At 31.1% G+C, this 25,447-nt stretch overlaps 2 protein-coding genes across 6 annotated transcripts in view; both read right to left on the bottom strand.

Annotated features, from left to right (window-relative positions):
- Positions 1-698: 698 nt before the first annotated feature.
- LOC145323034 (uncharacterized) lies at positions 699-11,226 on the bottom strand. Its single transcript, XM_080165420.1, has 9 exons — positions 11,184-11,226; positions 9,463-9,502; positions 7,256-7,322; positions 7,035-7,175; positions 6,485-6,583; positions 2,943-3,021; positions 2,091-2,164; positions 1,554-1,675; positions 699-931 (listed from the first exon to the last, which is right to left on the bottom strand). Exons 1-9 carry the CDS (start codon positions 11,224-11,226, stop codon positions 745-747), a joined length of 852 nt encoding a protein of 283 aa, XP_080021546.1. The 3' UTR covers positions 699-744.
- A 3,654-nt stretch (positions 11,227-14,880) lies between these two features.
- Svil (Supervillin) overlaps positions 14,881-25,447 on the bottom strand; it is an 80,349-nt gene continuing 69,782 nt past the window's right edge. For 4 of the 5 annotated variants that reach the window (XM_080164084.1, XM_080164088.1, XM_080164087.1 and 1 more), the window contains 13 exons: positions 24,063-24,160; positions 23,627-23,713; positions 23,173-23,264; positions 22,260-22,397; positions 21,598-21,711; positions 21,101-21,250; positions 19,705-19,819; positions 19,380-19,586; positions 19,081-19,208; positions 18,735-18,833; positions 18,502-18,599; positions 18,157-18,298; positions 14,881-17,448 (listed from right to left, as the gene is read on the bottom strand). In XM_080164084.1, coding sequence (XP_080020210.1) covers positions 17,218-17,448; positions 18,157-18,298; positions 18,502-18,599; positions 18,735-18,833; positions 19,081-19,208; positions 19,380-19,586; positions 19,705-19,819; positions 21,101-21,250; positions 21,598-21,711; positions 22,260-22,397; positions 23,173-23,264; positions 23,627-23,713; positions 24,063-24,160 — 1,699 coding nt within the window. In that variant the 3' untranslated portion in view covers positions 14,881-17,217. The remainder of the gene's footprint in view (positions 17,449-18,156; positions 18,299-18,501; positions 18,600-18,734; positions 18,834-19,080; positions 19,209-19,379; positions 19,587-19,704; positions 19,820-21,100; positions 21,251-21,597; positions 21,712-22,259; positions 22,398-23,172; positions 23,265-23,626; positions 23,714-24,062; positions 24,161-25,447) is intronic. The other variant, XR_013880571.1, reaches the window with a different exon arrangement.

The following is a 25,447-nucleotide window of genomic DNA, read 5'->3' as shown; positions in this document are numbered from 1 at the left end:
AGGCCCCTTAGTACTTAGCATGAATTGAGCTCAGGCCTTATGTTAGAACTCTAACACTTAGCACAATTCACTGCTTGGGACTTAGGGCACATTTCTGTCCTACTCTACTTATAATTTTAACACTTATCCTGTAAATATTTCCATACTTAACTTATGCACTTGTGATATAAATACACTTTATAAAAACATTTTCCTTCCTTAATACTTAATATACTTATATGATTCTGATCGAATATCAAAACCAACCATTTATTCTTAGGTTAAAGCAACATAATACTTCGCGTGGGTCTTTTGTTGAGCTTCCACCAGCTCAACCAAATTCGTATTATACTTGTGGGAATAGAGGGTTAAGCATTCTAAACAAGCGAACCGACGATGAGAATGTCTATGTGTATTGCATTAAAATTAGGTTTTAGTAGTACTCATAGAAGAGCGGTCTCCATACCTAAATATGGACAAACGCCCCATTCGCACACACACTTTTCTGTTGGCAGGAAGGAGTAAGGAAAGAAGATACTTATTGAGATGCATAAATATATAAGGTAAAATAATATATTTTATTCTATTCTAACATACCACAAGATCATAATTTCAAAATTGATAGTACATAAACCTTATTACAAATTTTCAAATTTTAATTTTCATATAAGATTAACGATAATTTTGAGTAAATTGATTTCTTTTGATAAAAGCATGTTTTTTTTACAAATCTTAAATCCTTTTCGGAACTAAAGCACTAATTTATTAATCTAAAAGTCTGGAATTAAAAACTGTATGTAAACATTTAGAATGTATCAAACATATAAAATAAATAATAAGAATGATGAATATAATAACTAAAATAACTAGAACAATATATTCATATTTTTCAAAGTCTTTCTTTGCCTCCTCAAAACAATCTTTGGTGTATACCTTGGCGGTATCTACATTCCTGAAAATTACAAGATTTACAACATCAATAAAAGAAGGGAAGCTTAAGAAATTTGAAAGTCAGACAAACGAACATTAACAAATATTGAGTAACAACGAATTATTTATTCAACATTATTAAAAGTTTGAACACAAATTCCGTTTAAATCTATCCAAAAGTAATTTAGATACAGGATGCATGCTTAAAAAGGACATACAAACTTTTAAAGACTTAATTTTGGAGATGCTTCACTTCCAACATTGTACCTAATTGTCCAACAACTCATATAATCATCACATGGACTTTTTGGTAGTAATTATACAGCAATTAAATGCGTTAATTGCATGACATGCAACTTCAACTATTTAAAGCGTGACAGTCCCTATATACTAATAATAAATGTAATAAGAATAGATATATAACTATGTCAAATGGCACCTGCCTTGGTGCATTGGGGACCTTTTTCGTCTGCCAGCAAACTGCTTTCTGCTCTTTTGTTGCGACTTGACTGTGTTAATATTTACGACACTATTAGCTAATATTCAAAGACTCAATTGAAAGTCGGCACAGGGTCCACGGGGTTGGGACATACAGTTATTTAACCCCTTCCCATTAATGCCCTAATGAAGTACATATATTTCACCTGTAGAATATTGTATTAACATCGTTGCTAGTCTGAATATAGCAGGGGGGAGAGGCACAACACGAGTCGGGCGGGGCTTTAAATGTGGCTACAGGATTCACGTTCTTGTTTTTGTACCATATCTGCAAAGGAACATACAATTTTTTCCTTCAATTTAACATTCAACCCAAAATAGTTATCTATACTTCAAATTTGAATGATGTCTATCCATCCGTCTGTAGGTTATGAACTTCTGGACTGATCCTGTTTTATTTTTCTGTATATGTTTCTACTGATCCTGCAATTGTGTTTTTTTCTGGAAGTTGAAACACCTCTCCTGAAATATTACCCATTGCCTAAAATCACTAAGGTACCAATATGAAGATTCCCTAAAATGGTTCAGTGGTTAACAGACAAACAAACAAAAACTTACTATTTTATACAATGGGATATCTAGTATCAACCTAAAATACTGTTAATGCTTAACTAATTCAATGTATTTATTAAAAATGTCCAAGTTATAGAGTAGATGTGCTACTAAATATGGATGTAAGTTACCTCATAAGCAGTCGCAGCAGTAGACTCTTTGATTCCACAACATTGATAATTCTTTTGAAATAAATTCCAACATTCTAAAATGCAATGATAAAAAAAATTATATTTGACTGCCTGACCTTTTTTTTGTAAGATAATTTGTATTTCGCTTCCTATGTTACAAATCTTTTAAAAGGCCTAAAAACTTTTTTCTTTTCTTATTGTTCTGCTTTGACTGTATGATCAAAACATCTAATACTTAGTAAAATATCATAAACCAATTTATACAAAACGCAGTTGGATTGCGCTAATAGGTGTTACTAATGGTCTAATTAAGGGATTGTTCTTATAGGCGTTCTATGTTTAATGCCATTAAAAACAATCATAAGCTAATTTTGCTGCTTTTTATTGGTGAAAATGATACTAAATGTAAATCAAATCACACCTTACCAATAATCAAAGACGAGCGTGTCTAAACTTTTATACATTTACACCAAAAGAACCATGACATAGCCAGAAATTTAGGGATAGAATAACATGTGAAATTATGTAAATGTAAATTTGTAAAACCTATGTACATTAAATTTCGCTATGTCCTTGTGTTTTTTATTTGATTTTCGGCAACTTTTCTTATTTTTTCTCATTTCATATTTGCATATTGTCTACGTCATACTAAGTAGGTTAAACATGGTACGAGACAACGATAGTAAGAGTAGAGCAAATGCCTTTGACCATCAATAGACATTGCAAACTTTGGACTTTCACACAAAGTCTTTGCAATCAAAGGGTTGGTTCTTCTGTTTTTGGTAATGAGAAAGGGTCGAAACTATTGTTTAGAATGAGATGCGTTATCCCTGTCTGATATTAATTTCTCACCTGTAATCCGGTTTGTAGTTTTCTTGGGGTTGTAATCTGGAACTGTTGAGATTAGCTGAGATTTAAACTCTGTCTCAATCTAGACAAAGATAAGGGAATTTACGGGGGTTGTGGGGGGGGGGGGTGTAAAGTTAAACCTTGAGTGGGTGACAAGGAGGAGGTCTTGAACCAACCAATCTAGTTTTGATAAAAACATTAAGCAAGCTTTTTAAAGAATCAAACAAATAAAAGGCAACTTTGTTTATATGTAAATACGTTCACCTATTTTGTCAATTCAAGCTAACTCTTCTTATTTTTTTTACATATTACCTACTATTTTTAAGAATGAATTTAAAAAAATAAACAAATGAATAAAAGGATGAATAATCTCTACGCACAAAAATGTACATTTCAAATAAATTGTAGAAACATAGAAAATAGTAGAATATTGGGGTATAGTCCTTTTCACGACATCCCTCCATAAGGGGCGATTTGTCGTATTTTGAAAATGGCTTTTTATAGGTTATTTTAGGTTAGGTTAGGTTATATTGGGTTAGGTGATTGCCCCACAGGGTTAGGTTATTGGCCCCGCAGGGTTAGAGCCCCCCGCAGGGGCTAGAAATAGGAGAAAACTTACTGTGAAAAATACGAAGAATCGCCCCTTATGGAGGGATGTCGTGGAAAGGACTATACCCGAATATTGTTAGCATCGCATAATGATAAATTGCAAAAAAGCCACAAAATAGCCGTTATCAGGTTAGTTTAGGTTAAGTTGTCCAAGATCTTTTTAAGTTAGGTTAGATCAGCCCCACTTAATAGCTCTGTTGGAACACGTAACAGCGGCACAAATGTGAAAGGTTGAAATCTCGGTCCAACACCAAACATAATTAAAGACGCTATAAATGGTTCCCACGGCTGCTTTGTCAACAGACAGGCTGCTTTGTTTGTGCGGGACATTTAGTTATGTATTGGTGGTATAATGCCTTGGCCCAAAACAGGCGCTGTTTATTACCATACACAATTAGGACTTTTGACCATATAATCATGCACGTCATGGTTAGATTTGGATTTGGAAATTTGTTGGCCCCATAGGTGTTATTCAGGGATCTAAAGGGATAAGACAATGGCCGATAAATTGATATACATCTCATATGGTGATACACAAAATTACCCCTTCTATAGGTTACAATTAGTGGTTGAAACGTTTGGACAATCAACCTATTAAACCAACAAATCATAATTCAATAAAAGTCCCTAAAGTTAATAATCTAACAAATATGCAAACGTGAAAACATTATTATAAAACTTTGTGGACTAGTGTAATAATCAAACCCTTGTCCCCTGCTTCACTGGGTGTTATTGCTGTTCTATAGATTTCAAAGTATAAGCAGAAGGCTTAATGCAAAGGATTTTCTTTATGTAGTGGAAATTATGGATATTTATTTTATAAAAAACATTACACACTATCGAAGCTTCTCTATAAATAGATAAGGTATTGTCCATACGTCTATCCATAAACCAGCATGAAATTTGAAAATGGGATTAATTCAGCTGCTATCTATTAAAGGCGTATTAAATTTGTGTTTTTTAACTTTAGTTTTAATTTTAATTGGATACAATCATATATACATACAGAGTGGTACTACAATTTTCAGAATATTGTGAACATGACTGCCTTTTTTCAAAAATCATATGATTATCAGATTTGTAAAGATAAATGTGGTTTTGCTGTCGCACTACTTATGTATGATTTTATCCTTGTTTATTGTATAAAACATTTCCGAGTTTCATTGCATGGGAGAAAGAAATTGCAAATAATTTACAACATATGGCGGTTAAATCCTAGAATTTGCAAGAGAAGGTTCCGTATCCCATCCTCTTTTCCATGATTTTATTAATCCTTATACTAAAGTAACAGGATGTTTGTCTGTCTGTGTGTCTGTCTGTGTATCTGTCTGTGTGTCTGTCTGTGTGTCTGTACCGAAGGATCTCGCTAACCACTGAACCGATCGGGTTCTCCTTAACAGGGTAGCTTCTCATAGGTCCCGGGAAGGTTTATAACTATTTTCTTGGGGGGTGGGACACCCCCAACCCCCCCAAAAAATGAAAAATCCCCCCCCAAAAAAAAAATTTTTTTAAATTTTTTAAAACTAAAATTAAAAAGGAAGGGGGGGCACCCCCCCCGGGCCCCCCCCCCCAAAAAAAAAACAAAAAATTTTTTTTCGCCCCCCCCCCCAATTTTTTTTTACTTCTTCTTTTAAAATCTAAAATAAGAAATTTAATTATTAAATTCGACTCTCTCCTCCTCAAGTGCCCCTAGAGGCCTCTAGGGGCGTAGCCGCTAGTACTTTATATAGCGCTGGAATCTTAACTGATAGAAAATAGAAGTTAAATTAATTCACACCAGAGGTGAATTCTTAAAAAAAACTTTTGCTTCACTAAAATCAGTTTGCCTCACTAAAATTTCAGTGAGGCAACATGCGTTATAATCCGTAAACTTTTTAATAGGGCTAATATATGTAGAGTTACACAGATTATCCTGCATTCTTTAAATAGACATAGGAATTAACCCCTCTAAATTTTTAGCGAGCCTCACTGTTTTTAGTGGGGCAAACTGATTTAGCGAGGCAATTTTTTTAAGAATTCGCCTCAGTATTATGATAAATAAAAAAATTCCTTTTGTACAATTAACTTATTGATGGAAAAGTTTAGACACGATAAATTGATTATTGCCAGGTATAAGGTATAACCAACAAGCGAAAAAAATATGAAATAATATTTGGGGGGCAAATGGAGATGTCGTCAATTTTACGATGTGTTGCCCCCCAACAACAGCTGAAAAACACGTATCGGTTTTGTGATTTTTTTCGAATTAATTTCGTTATTGGTATAAGCTGGATTATTACCCCTAACAGTTTTTAAGCTTATCAATAGTAGAAGTTTGGGTGGCAGTATAAATTACAGTTTATTGTCCCTACTGAGAAGTAAAAACTTTGGAGTCAGGTAAAAAAAACTACTAAACAGCCTAACGTTTGACAGATAATCTAGAAAAAAAAACTCCGTTCCAATAAAAAGATGCACTGAAGAATTCATGGCAAAGTTAAAAACTAGCTTTTCTTTAAAAGTTATAGACATTGAGTTGGATACTGGATGGTCCACTGGTTATTTAATTGATTCTATGAGTACCCAAATGTTGCAATGACAAATATTTTCTTTTATATTTCATCTCTAATAATACTCATTTCCCTTACTGCTGAAGATCTCACAATTATTGTGAAAGAGTTGCTAGAAGTTTCATTTAGAATAAGGATATCTATCATAAAATATTGGGAAAAGGGTAGCCACGCAGGGTAAGGGCCCTTCCCACAGATGTTAGAAATGGGGAACTCAATCTTTTTAAAACTCATTACAAAATTAAAAGGTGCTTCAGTGATCTGCTGGTACTTTGAGGGAAAGGATCTTAAATCAGAAACCCACCCAGAAACAGTATTGTTTACTTGCATTATCCAAGGACGGAAGGACATAAACAGATGAATTTTAAAGAAGTTTTACTACAATTATACCTGAGTTTTGAGGGCAAACCAAAGTACTGCTGAAATGACACAAATAATAAAAACAGAGAAAATGAAACATCCGTAGCAGCACAAACAACAGCTTATGTCCTAAATAAAGGAACAGGTAAAAGGAATCTTTAAAAGTTTTCTCAAAATCTCCAAAAGTTGGATATGACTTTCATCATTTTAAACACAATATTTTTCAACATTTAGTTAGATAAAGTTACAGCTACATTTTCCTTACAAGCCCCGCAATAGTCACACCAGCTGTATATGATTACTAGAACAGCTACACTAGATAATAGCTGTGTATATTTTCCTTACAAGCCCCACAATAGTCACACCAGCTGTATATGATTACTAGAACAGCTACACTAGATAATAGCTGTGTATATTTTCCTTACAAGCCCCACAATAGTCACACCAGCTGTATATGATTACTAGAACAGCTACACTAGATAATAGCTGTGTATATTTTCCTTACAAGCCCCACAATAGTCACACCAGCTGCATATGATCACTAGAACAGTTACACTAGATAACAACTGTGTATATTTACCTTACAAGCTCCACAACAGCCACACCAGCTATATATGATTACTAGAACAGCTACACTAGCAACCACTATGCCAGATATAAGATAATAATACTCATTGGCCAAGTAGGGTACATAGTGAATAGCATTTTCTTTTAACAAATCCTGAAATAATGATAAAAAGATTATATCTCTTATGTAGGTCTTATTTTTAAGAAAAGACAAAATTGAATGTAAAAACTTACAATTATAATCGAAGGAACCACAGCTAAAATGATACCAAAAATCAGTAGAAACACTCCCAAAATCAATCTAAACAAATTAATATCTGATTTAGGCATCTAAGTAGATGGATGGATGTATAAATGTCTCTAATACATCAAATATATTTATTATTGCAGAGGTTTTTGGCTTTCTCTTTAAATATGTACAATAAGTGTAAATAGTTGTACATAATACAAAACTGTACAAATACATTTATATTGAACAGTGCTACTCTACAATACACAGTATATATATAAAATACAACAATATTAAAGAGTGCTACTGTAAAATACACAGTAAATATATAAAATATAACAATATTGAACAGTGCTACAGTGAAATAAACAGTACATATTTTAAATACAAAAATATTGATTAGTGCTACTATGTAAAATACAAAGTAAATAAAACAAATACAACAATATTAAACAGTGCTACTGTACAATACAAAGTAAATATATCAATGTAATAATATTGAACAGTGCCACTGTACAATACACAATATATGAATAAATGTTGAACAAGACTCCTCTGTAAAGGTATGAAATATGACCTACATTTATGATTCAATTTTACATCTCATATTTAGACCATTTATCAGAGATAAACAGATAATTAAATATTGTATGCAAGTATGATTTACAAAGGACAATAAGGTATATTCCAGCATGGCTTTGAAAGGGATTAATATCGGCTGGACTAGAACCATACTGAAAAATATTGAATAGCATCGTATTACATACAATTTTCCACGAATATTAAAACAAGATTCATTATATTAATACCAGTTTTGTTAGATGCGATATATAACTACAGTGTGTTTTTTTTATGAGAACTTTTTTGAAAGCAATTTTACCCCACTTATAGTTATCAGAATTTAATGATTAATGGCTTATTTTCTTTGTTTTTTAAGGCAATTAATAGAACAACAAAAAAATATTTCAGTTTTTATTTAAAAAGTACAGTAAAATCTAAATTTCAAAACTTAGGTGTCAACATATAAAAATGGTTTTAGCGCATTTTTCTTAAAAAATGGATTTTCTGTAGTCGACTTTGGGGGGCCAGTACTCCCTCCCTGGTTGAGATATGACCTTCAAACTTTGATATGTTCTAGTATATGTCCCTAATAGTATCTGTATACATTTTTAGCTCAATATCTCAACTTTGAAGTGTTTAGCAGCCATTCTTGCAAAAGGTTGATTATTTGAGCACAAGAAAAATGCGCTAAAACCATTTTTAGATGTTGACACCTAAGTTTTGAATTTTAGATTTTACTGTACTTTATAAATAAAAACTAAAATATTTTTTTGTTGTTCTATTAATTGCCTTAAAAAACGAAGAAAATAAGCCATTAATCATTAAATTCTGATAACTATAAGTGGGGTAAATTTGCTTTCAAAAAAGTTCTCATAAAAAAAAACACACTTTATAATCAAATTTAAAGGTTAATTTAGTTGTTTTTTAACACGTTATTTTCAATAGATTTAAATTTTTATAATATAATTATCATAAAAAGAGATTTCCATGACATTAAGACACAATTTTATGAACATATCAGCCATATCCAAAAGGGAAGTTATAACTAAAAACAATGGCTAGTGCTTAAGCTTTAATATAAAGATTGTTTCTAATGGTTTTTTGTCCTTTTGTCAGATTTTGTAGGCACTGCTTTTAATGAATATTATCATGCTTGTTTACACTCAAACCCTTAGGGTATCTTTTTCTTAATTTTTATGGTGGAAATAGAAATGTTCTTTTTCCTATACTTTTTCTCCTATACTCTTACTTATTTATATACCTTAGAGAATACAGCTAATATGATTGGGTAATATTGACAATACCTTTAATTCTTACAATAGGTAAATATTATAATACATTTTATCGATCTAGACGCATGGCTTCGCCCCTTGAAGGGGTAGGGAAAAACAGAAAATTAGCCTGAAACCACCCCAAAACCTAAATAAATTTTCTTACTTTATAATATAAAAAGGAATTTGATTTGCCAACTGATTTTTAAGCTTATCGTAAACTTTTAGAATGATCGGTATAACTGTTTACCAAATCTTACTTGACATATTTATATACATAAATCTAGCTACTTTAGTTTTCTTTATTGACTTAAATTCAGTGTTTAATATGATCAAGATAAAAAATTATTTGTAGAGTAGCTGCACTGTTGAAAACTTACGTGATGACATTGATGCAAGTCAAAGAACAAGTTATCCATCCTAAAAAAAAATAGTAGAAATATAATATAAAAGTTTACTTTTAGCAATTTAAGACTTTAAATATTGTTAAATTTAAACATTACCTTAAAAATGTATAGATTTAAATTTTAGGTCTTATTTTAGAATAAACGTAAAATTTCATAATGGATTTATTAGTCATTCTGTTTTAATAGCTGATTTTCCAGTATAGCTTCGAAACCAATCAACATTAGCTAGATTAAAACCGGTTCTCAGTTATACTGAAATATTATGAATAGCATCGTATTACAAAAAAAAATTACGAGTATTAAAATAAAACTGGTCTTAATCTTGTATTTCTTTTATTTTGAAATCCGCGGAAAGCTTACTATAATACAATGAAAAACTATTCCTGTACTTATCTCAACATAAAGTTTTATATTTGAGAAATCATTGTCCGAAACTATCTGTACCCAAAATTCATTATACACACAGGAAGCTGCTCAGTTGTAGCTTTAGTCTTCGCCTCTAGCATCTAGTTTAAGGTTAAAAGAGCAGAAAATAGCTTGAAACATTGCAAGACTTTAATCTTAAAATAAAATAGCCTAAAACCAAAAAGATCTTTGTGGCGCTTCCTTAAAAAGGAGAACTTAATAGGTTCAGTAGTTATCGAAAAACCTTACTACTTCATAAACATGCTGTGGTGAATATTTTACTCCAAACACAATCTTTATTTAATGTCAAATTAAAATTTTATGTACATGGTATCCAAATATAGACTTTGATTTGAACATCATTAAACAAAATGTGTTGTTTTGCTCATTCTTATTTTTAGAAATTTGCTTTGTTCTAATGCTTTTCTTATAGTATAAGATAAATAATGGTAACCCATATGAGCAAGAGATAATTCTCTATAATTATCCTATCTCTATATCCCTGGCTAGTAATGTAGAAGATAAATAATGGTAACCCATATGAACTAGAGATAATTCTCTATAATTATCCTATCTCTATATCCCTGGCTAGTATTGTAGAAGATAAATGATGGTAACCCATATGAACTAGAGATAATTCTCTATAATTATCCTATCTCTATATCCCTGGCTAGTATTGTAGAAGATAAATGATGGTAACCCATATGAACTAGAGATAATTCTCTATAATTATCCTATCTCTATATCCCTGGCTAGTATTGTAGAAGATAAATGATGGTAACCCATATGAACTAGAGATAATTCTCTATAATTATCCTATCTCTATATTCCTGGCTAGTATTGTATAAGATAAATGATGGTAACCCATATGAGCTAGAGATAATTGTCTGCAATTGTCACAACAAAAATTAATTTATTTGGTCGTAAAGCAAGTGAAAACCTATTTTGTAAATAAGCAAGGTTTTTAGTTTTTCTTTTAACATCTTGCTACCCATAGAACAGAATGAGTTCTTCATTTTAGGGAAGCTTTAAATATGTAAGGATATCTTAAGTTTTGGAATGGTTCTCACCTATTTTACTGCCTCTCCCTCTCCCTATAGCTCTGGGGCAGCGGCAGCCAAAAGTTAAAAGCAATTGCATTGTGGGAACGAAGTGCTTATTATGTCAATAGCGTCATGATTAGAATAGTGTTAATTTCATAAAAATTGTCATCAAACAACAAAATGCTTTATAACTGGGCAAATTAATGTGGAGTTTTTAAAACGTAGAGAAACTTCGCTTCAATTCACCTGATTTTCTCTCTCTTTCCTTGGTTCTGTACCCGTAATACATTTTAACACAGCTAGCTTAAGCCAGGTACAGGTTTACCTGAGCACGCCAAAGAAACTAACTAGCAGGGGTGTTCTAGGAAGGTATTGTGAGTTCATAACTACTCTTACTTAAATCGTAGCTGTAGCTTCCCTACTATGATTTTTTTCAAAATACATTTTCTTGGCTGCTGGGTTTCAAATTTTCTTTCTACAAGAATTATGAAATGAATTGTTTGTTTCAGCGAGCTAGTTTACAAAGTTTAAAGAGCAAATCTAACTGTTAACTGGATATTTCAATCATATAATCCAATCCATCAATGAAAAATAATAAAAAAAATTCATATTCTTTTACTAATTATAAAGTTTTATAGTAGATACTTTCAAAGTTATATAATCTACATTTAGGCTAATTAACCATTCTTATCTTCAATTTAATTTATGAAAGCAATGATAAAAGCCTGGTGAATCTGTATCAGATTGTCCCAGAATATTTCTGAGACAATTCTGAAACACCCAGTCTATTTTTCATTTCTCTACTGCAAATTATATCTTTGAATCAAAGATATATAAGATTATTTTAAACTAAATCATCTAAACTACAATATGTCTGAAACAAGTAAACTGAAATAATCCTTACAGTAACATTTAAATATGGCTTGGTTTGTGTCATACTGTAGATCATACTGAAATAGTTTACATAGTATACTTAATTCTCAAAATATAGAGCTATACTACACAACAAGAACAAACTTCTTAGTAGAAAATATATTTCACTTTATTCAAGCCTTCTCATGTTTAATCATTTGAGAGTTTCTGTATATTTAATGAATGTGAACTATAACATTAACAATACTGTGTTTCCAACTGGCACATGCAGTACATGTTGAAATATCTTAAGAACTGCCAAAAAAATACTGGTAATTTAACAAAATTACTTGCTATGCAAACAAATACCTGTTCAGATGATAAAACAGAGCAGAAATGCAATTGTAATATTGTTTGACTGCAAGATCCCAAAGATTGAAAAAAAATCAGGTCTGTATAGATCATCTGAATTAGTATATCAGATTCTAAATAATAAAACACTTTAAAAAAAGAAGAGACCTTCTTTGATAATTTGTTCAACAAACAAGAAATAGGTTCTGGTATCAATCATCAATGTAATTTGTGTCATTTATCTGATCATATTGTTAAACATGTACTGATATTACCTGTCAGAAACTCTCAAATGATTAAAATTGAGAAGTCTTGAATAAAGTGAAATATAATTTCTACTAAGAAGTTTGTAAGGATTTTTTTAGTTTACTTGTTTCAGACATATTATAGTTTAGATGATTAAGTTTAAAATAATCTTATTTATCTTTGATTCAAAGATAATATTTGCAGTAAAGAAATTAAAAATATACTAGGTGTTTCAGAATTGTCACAGAAATATTCTGGGACAATCTGATACATATTCACTAGGCTTTTATCATTGCTTTCATCAATTAAATTAAAGATAAGGATGGTTTATTAGCCTAAATGTAGATTATATAACTTTGAAAGTATCTACTATAAAATTTTAAAATTAGTAAAAAGAATATGAATTTTTTATTATTTTTCATTGATGGATTGGATTATATGATTGAAATATCCAGTTAACAGTTAGATTTGCTCTTTAAACTTTGTAAACTAGCTCGCTGAAACAAACAATTCATTTCATAATTCTTGTAGAAAGAAAATTTGAAACCCAGCAGCCAAGAAAATGTATTTTGAAAAAAATCATAGTAGGGAAGCTACAGCTACGATTTAAGTAAGAGTAGTTATGAACTCACAATACCTTCCTAGAACACCCCTGCTAGTTAGTTTCTTTGGCGTGCTCAGGTAAACCTGTACCTGGCTTAAGCTAGCTGTGTTAATATATTAGCATTATGCTATTATATCTAAAATTATAAAAAGTTATTTTCAATATTTCAATAAAATATCCTCTAATATTTGCTCTAAGTTGTAAGCATAGGAATTATTGAAAATTTTCTCAAAAAAGTCATATTATATTATCAAGGATATTATGGATAACAGTTAATTTGATTGTTCATAATATTTTGATAACTCCTTCTAACTTTAACGATTGTAAATATATTCAATATTCAAAAGACATTTTTTTTTATCTTAGTTAACAAAGTTAGGGACAAAATAATTATCATCATTTCCCACCCCCCTGTTGGTCACAATAATCAAATAAACAACATTTATTATGAATATATACTGCAACTAACTAATGCAAAGCTTTCCATATTTGTTAGTATGTCAACATTATTTCCATAGGATTAAATATAGTTCACGCCATACCTTAATGATATCAAGACAGCTTAACATGACACGCTACATACTTTCTTTTAACAAAAAAATTACAAGAGCTCGCCAACTTGGTTTTAATCAAAATGACCTAACGTTATTAATAAATAGAATTTGCTTTAATACAATTTCTACATTTAGTCATTTCGGAATTGAAATTCCTTTACGTTTTCAAAGGATTTCTAATATAAAAGGGGCCTGAATATGATATACTAAACATTAATTCGTTGGGTTTATCGGAATTACGAATTTCTTTAATAAAGTGTTAACATTTTAGTATAAGACTTGCGTGTAGTAACTCATTTTAAAATCAGTAATAAAGATATCTCAGTTGAAAGTATCAACTTTTAATTTCTATGCGCTATTATAAAATTTTGTTTTTGTGATGGTATGGTGGGTTTTACTTTCCTCTCATTAATTATTCATTATCTTAACTATAAGTCTAATGTACATTTACTGTTATTCCTAACACGTGAAAAAAGCTCAAAAATAAACAAGAATGAGTATAAACATGAGTAGCTCAGCAATACAGGGATCTTAAGGGATAAGACAATTGCTGATAAATTGATGTACATCTCCAACAATGATACACAAAATTACTCCTTTTGTAGATTACAATTAGTGGTTGAAACGTTTGGACACTCAACCTATTAAACCATTATAATTCAATAAAAGTCCCTAAAGTTGTTAACACTCAACTTAATGAACCAACCAATCTAAAGTCCCCAAGATTGTTGAACCAAAATATAAGAAAACGTTATTTTAAGACTTTGGGGACTAGAGTAATAAACAGTAATTAATCCCATTATTTTAAGGATCTTACGGGATAAGATAATGGACGATAAATTTATCTATACCCCAATAATGATAAACAGTATTCACCTTCAAGATCAAGTTCTGAATCCAACGAATTATAAAACTTAGGTATTTTAATTAGTTTGTAGACCAGTATAACTTTAAAGTTGAGTAGTTTTTATAAAGATATGGCTTTAAAAAGCGACAAGTTGAAATACACAATAATAATTTTACCAAAGTGTATGTAAAATAATTAACATAATGATGCCAATTTATTTTTATATTTTCTGCCATTCGTTGGGTAAAAACCTTTGGGTACATAATATAAAATCTTGAAGTACATAAATTTTAGTCCATTTCAAAAACTGGCTTTCTAGTCTTCAGTTATCAGGATTGTACAGAAGTATACATGTCATAAAAACATGTTTTTGCAAGAATCAGAATGCTGAAATTATCAACTCAAATTATGACAAGACGAAAATTTCTTAAACAAAGAGACGGTAATTGTAACGTTAAATATCATCGCGCGATAAAAAAAAAAAGATAGTTAATGCCACAATAGATTTATTGTTAATATATTAATTTTTTTCTTTACATACCATAATTACATAATTATAAACATTAAATATTGTTAAGTCGGGAATATGAAAGATTATTTTATGAAAACTTTATAAGCTGCTAACGATCAAAATCGCTGTAAACGGCATAACAAGGCATTCGAGAAGTCTGAATTAGCCAATAATGCAGTTTGGTCGCCTGCATTTCTTAAAGTTTTCAAAAATAAATCTTCATATTTCCGATTTGATCCAAATGTTATATTTAATATTAAGTCTTAAAATACAAAAATTTCTGAATATTTTCTCATACAAATATTATGTTAATAAAAACTTGACAAAATAGCAAACTATTTACATTACTTCTTGTTTTATACATGTAGATTTAATTATTTATTATCAAAAATTTGCAGATTTTTATTTTTTATATAAATCACAGCTTGTTCTATCACGACATTAATCTCACAAAATTTGAGATTTTTCATGTCAGGTTTTTTTCCGATTTCTTTTTACAAATGGTTACTTTTTGTGCACTAGACCTTAATATAAATGTTAATTATTTAGGTAAAGACTTTTTAAATGAAATTTTTAAAATGGTCGAAAATACAAAAAATAATCATAATATAATTTTAATATTGTCGTAAAAAGCAAAATATATACATAAAAAAGATTAATAATATATGGATGAAAAGAAAAGCATATTTTGTTGTTTTATATTTAAATTGACTTGACATATAACCATCAAAATAAAGTTGCAAAATGACGTACTGATATATAAAACTTACCGGGTACAAAAATGGTACAAAGAAAAGTACATGAAATACACAAAACTCAAGAATTTGTACAATATTCAAGATTCACGTTGTTTTATTATTTACAGACAACATACACAGGGTGTCTTAAAAGTTATCCTATTATTTGAATATAATCATTATAGAAGTTATACAAAAAAAATCTTTTAGAAAACTAAAAGGCTATTTAAATAAAATCATTTCATTGATTTTAGTTTTAAATATTTTTATTGGGCACCATGTATTTTTTAGAAAGCACCCTACAATATAATGTCGCGTTGTTTTAATATTTATAAATACTCAGGGATCTAGAGGGACAAGACAATGGATGATTGATATACATCCCCATAAACAAAATTACACCTCATGTAGACTAAACTATTGGTAGAAAAAATTTTTAAAAGTTAATCAAACCAGACTATCAAAATTTAATAAACATAACCAAAGTTTTTAAGCCAAAGAATAAGATAAAGTGTCTATAAAACTTTGAGAACCAATGTAATTTCCAATCCATCCCTGATAAAACTCGTCCTTGTTGTGTGAACAAACTTTACTTGATCATAAATTTTCCTATGTCACATATATTCTTTCTTCCGCAATTTAGTTTAAAACAAAACATAGTAAATTATATAGGGAGGGAGGGGACATTCGGTTGTTATAGTCCCAAATGTTGTATAATATCTTTTCCTTATATGTCAGCTTTACAAATTTGGGGACTTGATTAAAATTTTGATTGGTATGCTCATCAAGTTTAGCATTCAAAAGTTTTAACCACTAATTGTAATCTAATTCTACAGAGAGGGTATTTTTTGTATCATCATTAGGGATGTGCATCAATTGTCTTGTCCCTTTAGATCCCTGGTAAATTCATTGATATAATATCTCATAAAAAAGGTTGGTTTCATCAAGGTAATGATTATGTAGTCCAGATTAGTCAACAAAACAAAATAAAAATGTACTAGACGGTTAAAACACTAAAAATCTAAATCAATACTCTTCATGGAAATATCCCTTTAATTATTCTATTAAAAGCTCAATTATTAATTTGCATATAAATTACAAATTTTGTCAGTTTAATTTTGGCTATTTTATTCTAATTTGTCAAATGTTTTTAAATGTACTTTTTTCTATAATTAAATTCTATTTAGGCACGAAATAATATTTACAGGGTGCATCTAAATTGTCCAAAAGGTTAAGACATTTTCAATAACTACAACATATTTTTTTTTTAATTTAGACAATTTATAGGATGCATTCCCCACATTGCTTTATGTTTAGGCCTCTTGGAAATCATGTTTAGCATTTTCTATACGGTCAATAGAGGTAATTGATTTTTCACATAACAATTTAGTTTTTTTTCAGCAGAGATTTTGGGATCAACATTATTTTTTCAGGCAGTTGCATTAGAAATCACAATTTTAGATATTTCTTTACATTTTTAGTAACAACTACTTTTTTAAAATTTGACACTAACAACATTAGAAACTATACCTATAATCTTATATATTCTTTAATTTCAAGAATATTAAGAAATGGATTTTAGAAAAGTCCCGCCTCCTTTTTCATCTCAATTTGTTTCCACCTTGGTGCAGCAGCATATTCATCCTTGGACATCTTGAACTTATCCCTGAAGGTTTTATCCGCCAGGTATTGTTCAATCCTGCTGGGGTCGACCCCGTGGGGCAGGGGTCGGGTCTGCAGCTCCTCGAGGCTGTACTCGGTACGGGAGAGGTCGTAGTAGATTGTTTCGAAGCTTCGGGTGTCAGTGCTCTAGAAATAGTTTTAGAGTTGTTAAGAAATTAAACTAGGTAGGTATTAAGGGATTGATGCAACTAGCTCCACAGGCAGGCCTATATATATACCAGTTAAAGGATGCACAGTGCTAAGAAATCCTAACTTTAAGATGCCTACAAACAAGAATTTGCCCGAATGGTGCTTTCCTCCAAAGTGCATACCGAGCACAGAACCTGTAGGTAGCCCTATTCTTATAGTACCCTGAATCTGATTCAGGCTACGCTATACCCACTACTACCTAATCTAAAACAAAGCCTATAGAAAAACTGTAACATACAAAAAAGTACCTCTCCAATTATTTAATTATTTTTTTTTAAAGGGGGGGGGGAGAGTTCTCGATAAGGACTTTTAGGGAAATATCACCCGAACTTAACAATTCATGATCTCATATGTGCAAGAGTTAATGGTTATGAATTATGAAGAGGAGGAAATATTCATGAAAGCAAATATAAATAATTCAATTAGGTTAATCAATTCAGTTTATTCACTAAATAACCAAGCAAGAATATTACTTATTGAACAATAGCTTTTCCGCCAGTCAAAGAGGACAATCAATATAGAAAATTACGATAATGATTTGACCCTGATGTATTTTGTTTTGTTTAAGTTCTTAGTTTTTTAATCAGTCATGACACAGTTTATGACTCGAACCAAGTGGACATATGGTCAAGTTAATGACTGTACCTGCATATTGAAATATTTAACATCTTCATCAGTGGTCCATTCAGGGAAATAATTGCAGAACCTCTGGGGTTCATGCCCCGCCCACACAAGCTTCAGCTCTACCTCTCCGCGCTCTGGCTCTTGTCTGCGGACAACCCGTCTGGTTAGCAGCAAAATTTTATTTATTGATATAGATAACTGATAGGATTTTTAAACTTACTTGGCAGATATTAGATTAATTTAAAGAATTTTGTCAAAAGTGTATTCAAATAAAACTTTAATATGATTCAATCCCATAAAAATTTTTTCTTTAATATATCTTTTATAAATCATAAACTACTGTTAAAATAAATTTGTATGTTCCTGTATTCAAGTGCACTGGCCATAGCTGCCCTGCGCTCCGCGTGCCACCTCACCTCCCCAGAGCCAGTTGTAGTACCTGCACCTACAGCTTCACTTCCAACCTAATAAAATTTCAGATTAGAAATATCTCTTTTAAGGAGAAAACATTAATTTATACATAGTAAGCGGTAGTATTAAAAGAAAAACAATAATCGATGTCATTTCCATATTGTCCCCCAGCAGTCAAACTATAATACCTGTGAGTCAGGTTGTATCCAGCCCTGCCAGAGCCATATGGTGTCCCAACAGTCAAACATGAACAGGGCAGGTTGCTCTGCCGAATACAGAAGGTTCTGAGACAAACACATACATTATTAATTTTTGTGATATTGTTCAAACAAAGCTTGGTATTTTTTAAATGTGACTTGAATTTTACAAAATAAGTAGTGCCTAACTAATTATTTTGCACAAAAGAGACTTTTGATTAAAGGCATGGAATCAAAGAGCTTGTTATCTGAAAGCTACACTTTAGGAATCAATATTATTTGGTTGATCCCATTAATTACTAAATTACTTCAAACAAATGATATATATGTATTCCTGGGTAAAAAGAAGGGGACATGGAATATCCATTTTCAATTGATCTGAGATTATTTCTGCAACCTCAAATTTGCAATGAACACTGCTCATGTGGAATAGGCGAGGGGTGGCACCCAAGGATTTGTCTTCATCTAAAAAAAAATTCTATAAGCATCTCTTTATAATAATATACAACGTCTAGTTTTTGCATTTTATTTCTTATTGCTTTAATTAAGAAAATTAGTGCTTATCTTCTTATAATTTCAAGCAAAAAAGTGTAAATTACGCAATCATGTAAAAATTATATCTTTAAAAGAGCTTACCAAAAAGGCTGCTAATTTGTTCCCTCCTTCCACCAAGAGCTGACAATAGCTCCTGAGACTCGGAGCCACTTTGAACAGTGCTAAAGGTGGCTGAATCTCCCAGACCCATCTCTTTAGGGAGCTGACTGGCCAATCTTTGGCCAACCTGTTCGCCCATTTCCTTCTGGTGACTCTCGGCATGCCGTCCAACCCACAAATAAACTTTTCCTAAAAAAGAATAATATTTATAAAAAAAAGTGCATCCTACAAGAAATAGATATTAAAAATCATTATGCCCATAAGATTTACGCCGGTTCAAATTTTTTACGTTTAAATGTTTTGTTACCTCTTTTGACCAGAATAATAACAGCTTGAGATCTCAGATTTTGCCAGGTACAGTCCACCTCCTTCAGATATGTCTCATTCTTGTCCTGACCTCTCACTAGAAACATCCTCCACTCCTATAATTATTATAATTAGGACCAACTCCTTCAGATATGTCTCATTCTTCTTCCTATGTAATATTGAATATCTTATGCTGGTCCTAACCTCTCCATAAGAACATCCTCTTTCCATTTAGACGTTTATTTGTTCCTTTTCAATTTAAGCTTATGAAGACAATCAGGGTGGGGTAAATATACATAAGGAAATAAGATGAAAACTTTTCACAATATTTGACATGAACCAGAATCCATAAATGATATAAATTATTAGTGTCGCACACCAAAATACACGCACACAGATACATAGACAGATTTTCAGATATTTTTTTTTAGATTTAAACCATTAATGTGTTTGAAGATGATTGTAATCTGATAAACGGGGGGCATTAAAGGAAAAAATAGTGAGTTCAAATCCATTCAGGCATATTTTATTTAGGGAAAACAATTTTGCCTCAACATTTTCAGCCAATAATAATTGCAGAAAAGTTTCAAGGCAACTAGTAACTTTTCTAATCTTATATGAACAAGGTATCTGAAGATATCTTTTAAAATTAAATGATTGAAACAAATAAAAATTTCTTAATAGCTAATCCTGTCGCTGCAAAGAAGTTATTTAATCTGGTAAAAGCATTATAAACAAAGTTCTCACTTTCATAACAAAACAATTTATTTATATTCGACAATTTAAGAATAAAGGGATTAGATGTGTAAAAAGTCCTCCTACGAAAGCCATTCATTCAATAGAGATTTGTATAACCTACATTTGTCATACTGTTGTAGTGAAAACTATGTACCTATTAACTAGATATTGATATTTTATTTCAAATTTCAATTTCCTATCTTTTAGTTCCTTGGTGTCTTAGTAAAGTATATATTTAGATAACATTAGGGAGATTAGATTTTATATCTTTACCTCTTTACCTTGTGTTACACAGTAAGTTAATCAATTATTATGAATGATAAGAAATAAATAAGTATTTAAATGTATAAATTAGTCAAAAAATCTTTAAACTAACCTTGTTTAAATCTTTCAATAATGATTGAATAGCAAAATAAAATATCTATGGTTGGTGGATGATTGGTTATTTGGACATTTTTATAAAGTTAGTTTCATACGACGCGATGTACACTGTACAGGATGAAATATCAAATAATTTTATTATTTACAGGTCTTTTATAGTGTTCAATCTTCACAAGAAATAGTACACAGAGCAACCATTTAAATCATAATTTAATATTTATTGTCTCTATGTAGTGGGTTCCCCACATGGACTATTGAATATTGATACTAAAAAATACCTTAAAATTAGTCTCTCCTCTGGCGCCCTTGTAGATGACCATATGACCATTGAACAAAGATAGGAAAGCAGCGTGCTCCGAGCCCTCTGGGACTCTTAGTTGGGGACCCTTCTCACTATCAAGCTCCACTGTTTGAAGTGCAGATGCTCCCTGAAAAAAAATGAAAATCTTGCTCCTGGGCTAACTAACATGATAATTGATAATGCTGTCGAAATTAATAAAATAAAATCTCGCAACCTTGAATGAAAGATATATTTAATCTTAAGAAAAACTGTTTTACGTTTTTGCTTACCAGTAAAAAGTCATTAATTGAAAAGTGTGCACTATTTTTACTGTCTAAATTGTACAGTATAATTCTGGATTTATTTGTATCAATGTTATTAAAAAAGATTTGCTAAATGAAAGTACATCTTTTAACTGACTGAAACGTAAAACAAAACCTTTTTCTCAGCTAAAATATACCTCCATATACTTGAAAGATAGAAAAAGAATATTACCTGAAGAGAAATCTTGCTATCCTGTCCTTGCCAGAAGAAGTAGCAACACCTCTCTCTACCCACAGCACTGTATTTGCTGGCACCTCCCTTCAGATTTCGGCCAGTCAAAGCAACCTAAAATTTTTCAAAATTTTATAATTTCTTTATATGATTTACAGGGATCTTAAGTTATAAGACAATGGATGGTAAATTGATGTAAATCCCCAATGATAACTTACACAAATAGCCCTCGTGAAGATTAAAATTGAAAAAGATTAAAATATAATTTTAAAAGCTACTAATTTTAACGGGCCGGGACCATAATAATTAAAATTAAAATTTCTTGAAAAATAAGATAACGTGGTTATAGAATTTTAGGTATCAGTGTAATTTACAATTCAATGTCTTTTCCCTCCCCGATAATGTACCTACAATCAAAAAAGCATCGAAAAAATATACAAACTGTAGAAAAAATTCAATGCTTCTCATCAAAATGTAGCATAAAAAGATAGTTTGAGGGATCGGAATTGAAGAATGATAAGAGGGAAGAAATTTCAATAGTAAAAAAGTTATTTCAAAATTACAGGTGGCCGAAAACAGAAATACATTTGTAAATCTTGAAGTGGCTTCGTTTCTAAAAACAACTGACAAAATCATTAGACATACAATAGAAGCGCAGCTACCTTATACTTCCATCTGATGACATATGTATCCTGTGCATGAAACTGTCCAGAGAATGAGTCAGGTAAACTCTTGCTGGTATTCTCCTCAACATGCCAACACTTCACTCCCAGAGTTTCCACGATGTACTGCCGACGTTCCTAAATAGCAAAAAATTTTCAAGTTTTGTTCAAATAATCAGTATCATATCTTTTTAATGTAGCACTGAGAAATTGAATGTAACACAAAAAGTTATTATAACTTTATTACCAGTGAAAAATGCTCATAATTTCAGGGAGTAAGGGAGGGGACAATGGGCAATTAATTCAATTTAAGATTTATCGCTGAAAGACTATGAAATCCAGAATAATCCGGAAAATATGAAGGAAATTGTAAAGGGAGAGGCAGAAAGCTATAAAATAAGAAAAGAGTTCCAAGAAAAAAGCATTCATTTGAAAATTAGATTACAAGCACATTAGACTGACGTAATCATTCTGTAATTAATAACTATAAAAATCTCCCTGGAACCCATTCAACCCATCGCCCAATAACCCAAAATTTAATTGGGTTCTTAGAATGGTTATTAAACGAATATCACAATAAAGTTTTTATCTATGAAATGATATTTTCTGGTGAGAAAAAAATTGTTAAAATCAGCCACATCATAACAAATTAAGTTTATCGATACTTTTCTGCTAGATATTCAAAACTAACACACGAGTTGCGGCATCAGTTGCGAAAGTACCCAAAGTCAGCCAGAAACTGCTAAATTCTTGTACATTCCCTTTAAGCCAGTACCCAAAGTCTGAGACTCGAAAAAATTGAATATTCGATCCATTGTCCCCTCCTTTACTCCCTGTCATAATTTAGACAATTTTTTTTTATTTCTTATATTATAGGAAAGTGTTGAGATTTATATATTCAAGTTTAGTTTACCTCTAGATCATAGAATTCTCTGCCCCTGCCAAGTTGACTTCCCTCCAGCTGAAGATTAGGTTCTTGTCTCTCTAGGTCATAGATGTCTTTACCTGCAATTAATAATTATGGTAAAGTGAATGTAGAATGCTGAAATATAATTAACTATCTTCTATATTCCTTGAGTCCTATTAGTAGGGAGGGAGGGGGGGACAGAAATTAATTTTAAGAAAAAAATTTCGGAGGGGGTCATCATTTCATTGAGCCGTATTCTCTTATGAGTGTGGTTTTACCCTCCCTCAAAATAGTTTTTAGCTCTTCTTAGACCTTACTGAAAAGGAGAACCATATCGGTTAAGCGGTTAGTGATATAACTTGGTGCAATCAGACAGACAGACTTTTTGTAACAATTTCCAGCAGTTCTAACAAGGTAAAGATGTACCTAATCCTGATTCCTATATCAACAAAAACCGTACCTGTCCATCCGTCCAGATCCGCCCATGCCCAAGCTGGAGCTGTGTTGATGTCAAAGTCTTCCCTCTCTTTGCCGTCCGCGGATTTACCTAAACAATGGGACCATGAATTTCATAAAAAAAAAACAAATATATCTAAAATAGGTCAGTAATAACCGACTAGCACATATTAAAACTAATTCTTAACTAACTTTCAAGAACGGACAGAAAGACATGTGGACTTGTTCTACAGTTGCTACACTTTGTACAACATTGGACCAACAAAATATCCTTTGTTTATCTATCTTAGATATTTTATTTGATAAGTTGAATAATATTTCCAATAAGATAATTCTTTTAAAAATTAAGGAAATTTGACCTTCACATAAAAAAAAATAATGTTCCCTCGGATACTGAGGGCGAGGCATCTTTAAAACAAACTTAGTAAGTAAATCCCAACCTATAACTCTAGTTTTATCCGGCCAGTCAATGAATTTTTCTCTGAAGAGAACTGTCTCCATGTTGGAATTAATTCTTCCTACTACAGTCCAATCAGGCCTAAATAAAAATATAAAATTAGTTATCCTCATTTTCATAGTAATTTTCTCCAAAAAGAATCGTCTTAAAGTTTCAATTTATTTTGTTTAAACCGCAGCTACTCTAGGGTATTTTCGTTAGTCTGTCCGACAGTCCATGAAGTCTTTGTGTAGCTTAGCTGATCTTTTAAGAGAAAACTTATTTTATTGATTCTTTAAGTAATTTTAATTGAATTTTAAAAGATAAACTTAAGGAAAAAATACTTATCTCTAGAAAGTTTTTTTGAAACACCCTAACCAAAGATTTCTAACAACATGAAATAAAATTTAAGTTTAAACTAAAACTAAACTCAAGCAGGGAAGGAGGGAACAATGCTGGTTTTGATAATTTACAACCCTTTCCCCAGAAAATTTACCAGCCCCCCCAAAAACTTTGTTTCACGTATGGACTTTGGAGAATTTAATTGCATTATCCCATCCCCTTATCCTTGGAAACCAAGTAAGATTTGCTAATTAACAATATATTTCTGATTGCCTGATATTAAATTTACAAGTAGCGTAGCTACCATACAACTTAACTTCTTCATTTTTATGGTTAAATAATTACCTTAATACCTTATTGTTTCATTATATCCTATTACATAAGGTATTAAGGTTTTTTTTGACTAAAGCTTAAGATCTCAAAAACTTCTGAACCGATTTTCCAATTTTAGGTAAGCTTCACATAGGTCCTATGATGGTTTTAGGCTATTCTATTTTTAGATTTAAGTCTTGGGTTAAAGCTATTTTCCTAGACCGTTTCTGCCAATATATAACACTGAGCCCCTAGATCCTAGGGGTAAAGCCATTAGAAAATAATAAAGTACAAAAACAAATAATTGAGAGACGGAGCTTAATATTTATGTGGATAATGTAGCTTGTGCTGTAGTATAATTAGCTTTATTGGTGATTTAATAATATGTGGGAATGAAGGAACACCATATACAGCAAGTATGGAGTAACTTGTATCGTGATAATTTGCTAAATAAATAAAACTTAACTTTCATCTTGACCTTTCTCACAGAATTTTATACGAAAACTAAATAAAGTAGTAAGTATATGTATGTGTGTGAAGCTTAAGATCTCGGAAAATGCTAATTCTAATCGGTTGTGCTTTTAAGTGAAGCTTTATATAAATGAATTAGGGTAGTTTTAGACTATTTTAATGACCTCTGTCGCACTCCCCTACTGATTAAATAAAGTAAGAAGGTTTTTTGTCTAAAGTTAAAGATCTCGAAAATTGCTGGTTCTAATTGGTTGCACATTTTCC

This window comes from Acartia tonsa, chromosome 6, assembly GCF_053477335.1.
Source record: "Acartia tonsa isolate MP-2025a chromosome 6, ASM5347733v1, whole genome shotgun sequence".
In the NCBI taxonomy this organism is placed as follows: Eukaryota; Metazoa; Arthropoda; class Copepoda; order Calanoida; family Acartiidae; genus Acartia; species Acartia tonsa.
The sequence above is the reverse complement of the archived record's forward strand: the minus strand, read 5'-3'. Positions and strand labels throughout refer to the sequence as shown.

What these genes read in the sequence shown, in the direction of transcription:
- LOC145323034 (XM_080165420.1), bottom strand. Translation starts at nt 11,226, where the DNA reads ATGTATTACGGGTACAGAACCAAGGAAAGAGAGAGAAAATCAG. An exon ending in ACTTGCATCAATGTCATCAC is followed by an intron (nt 7,323 to 9,462) that starts GTAAGTTTTCAA and finishes TAATTTGTTTAG; the next exon opens with ATTGATTTTGGGAGTGTTTC. An exon ending in GGTTTGCCCTCAAAACTCAG is followed by an intron (nt 3,022 to 6,484) that starts GTATAATTGTAG and finishes ATCTTTGTCTAG; the next exon opens with ATTGAGACAGAGTTTAAATC.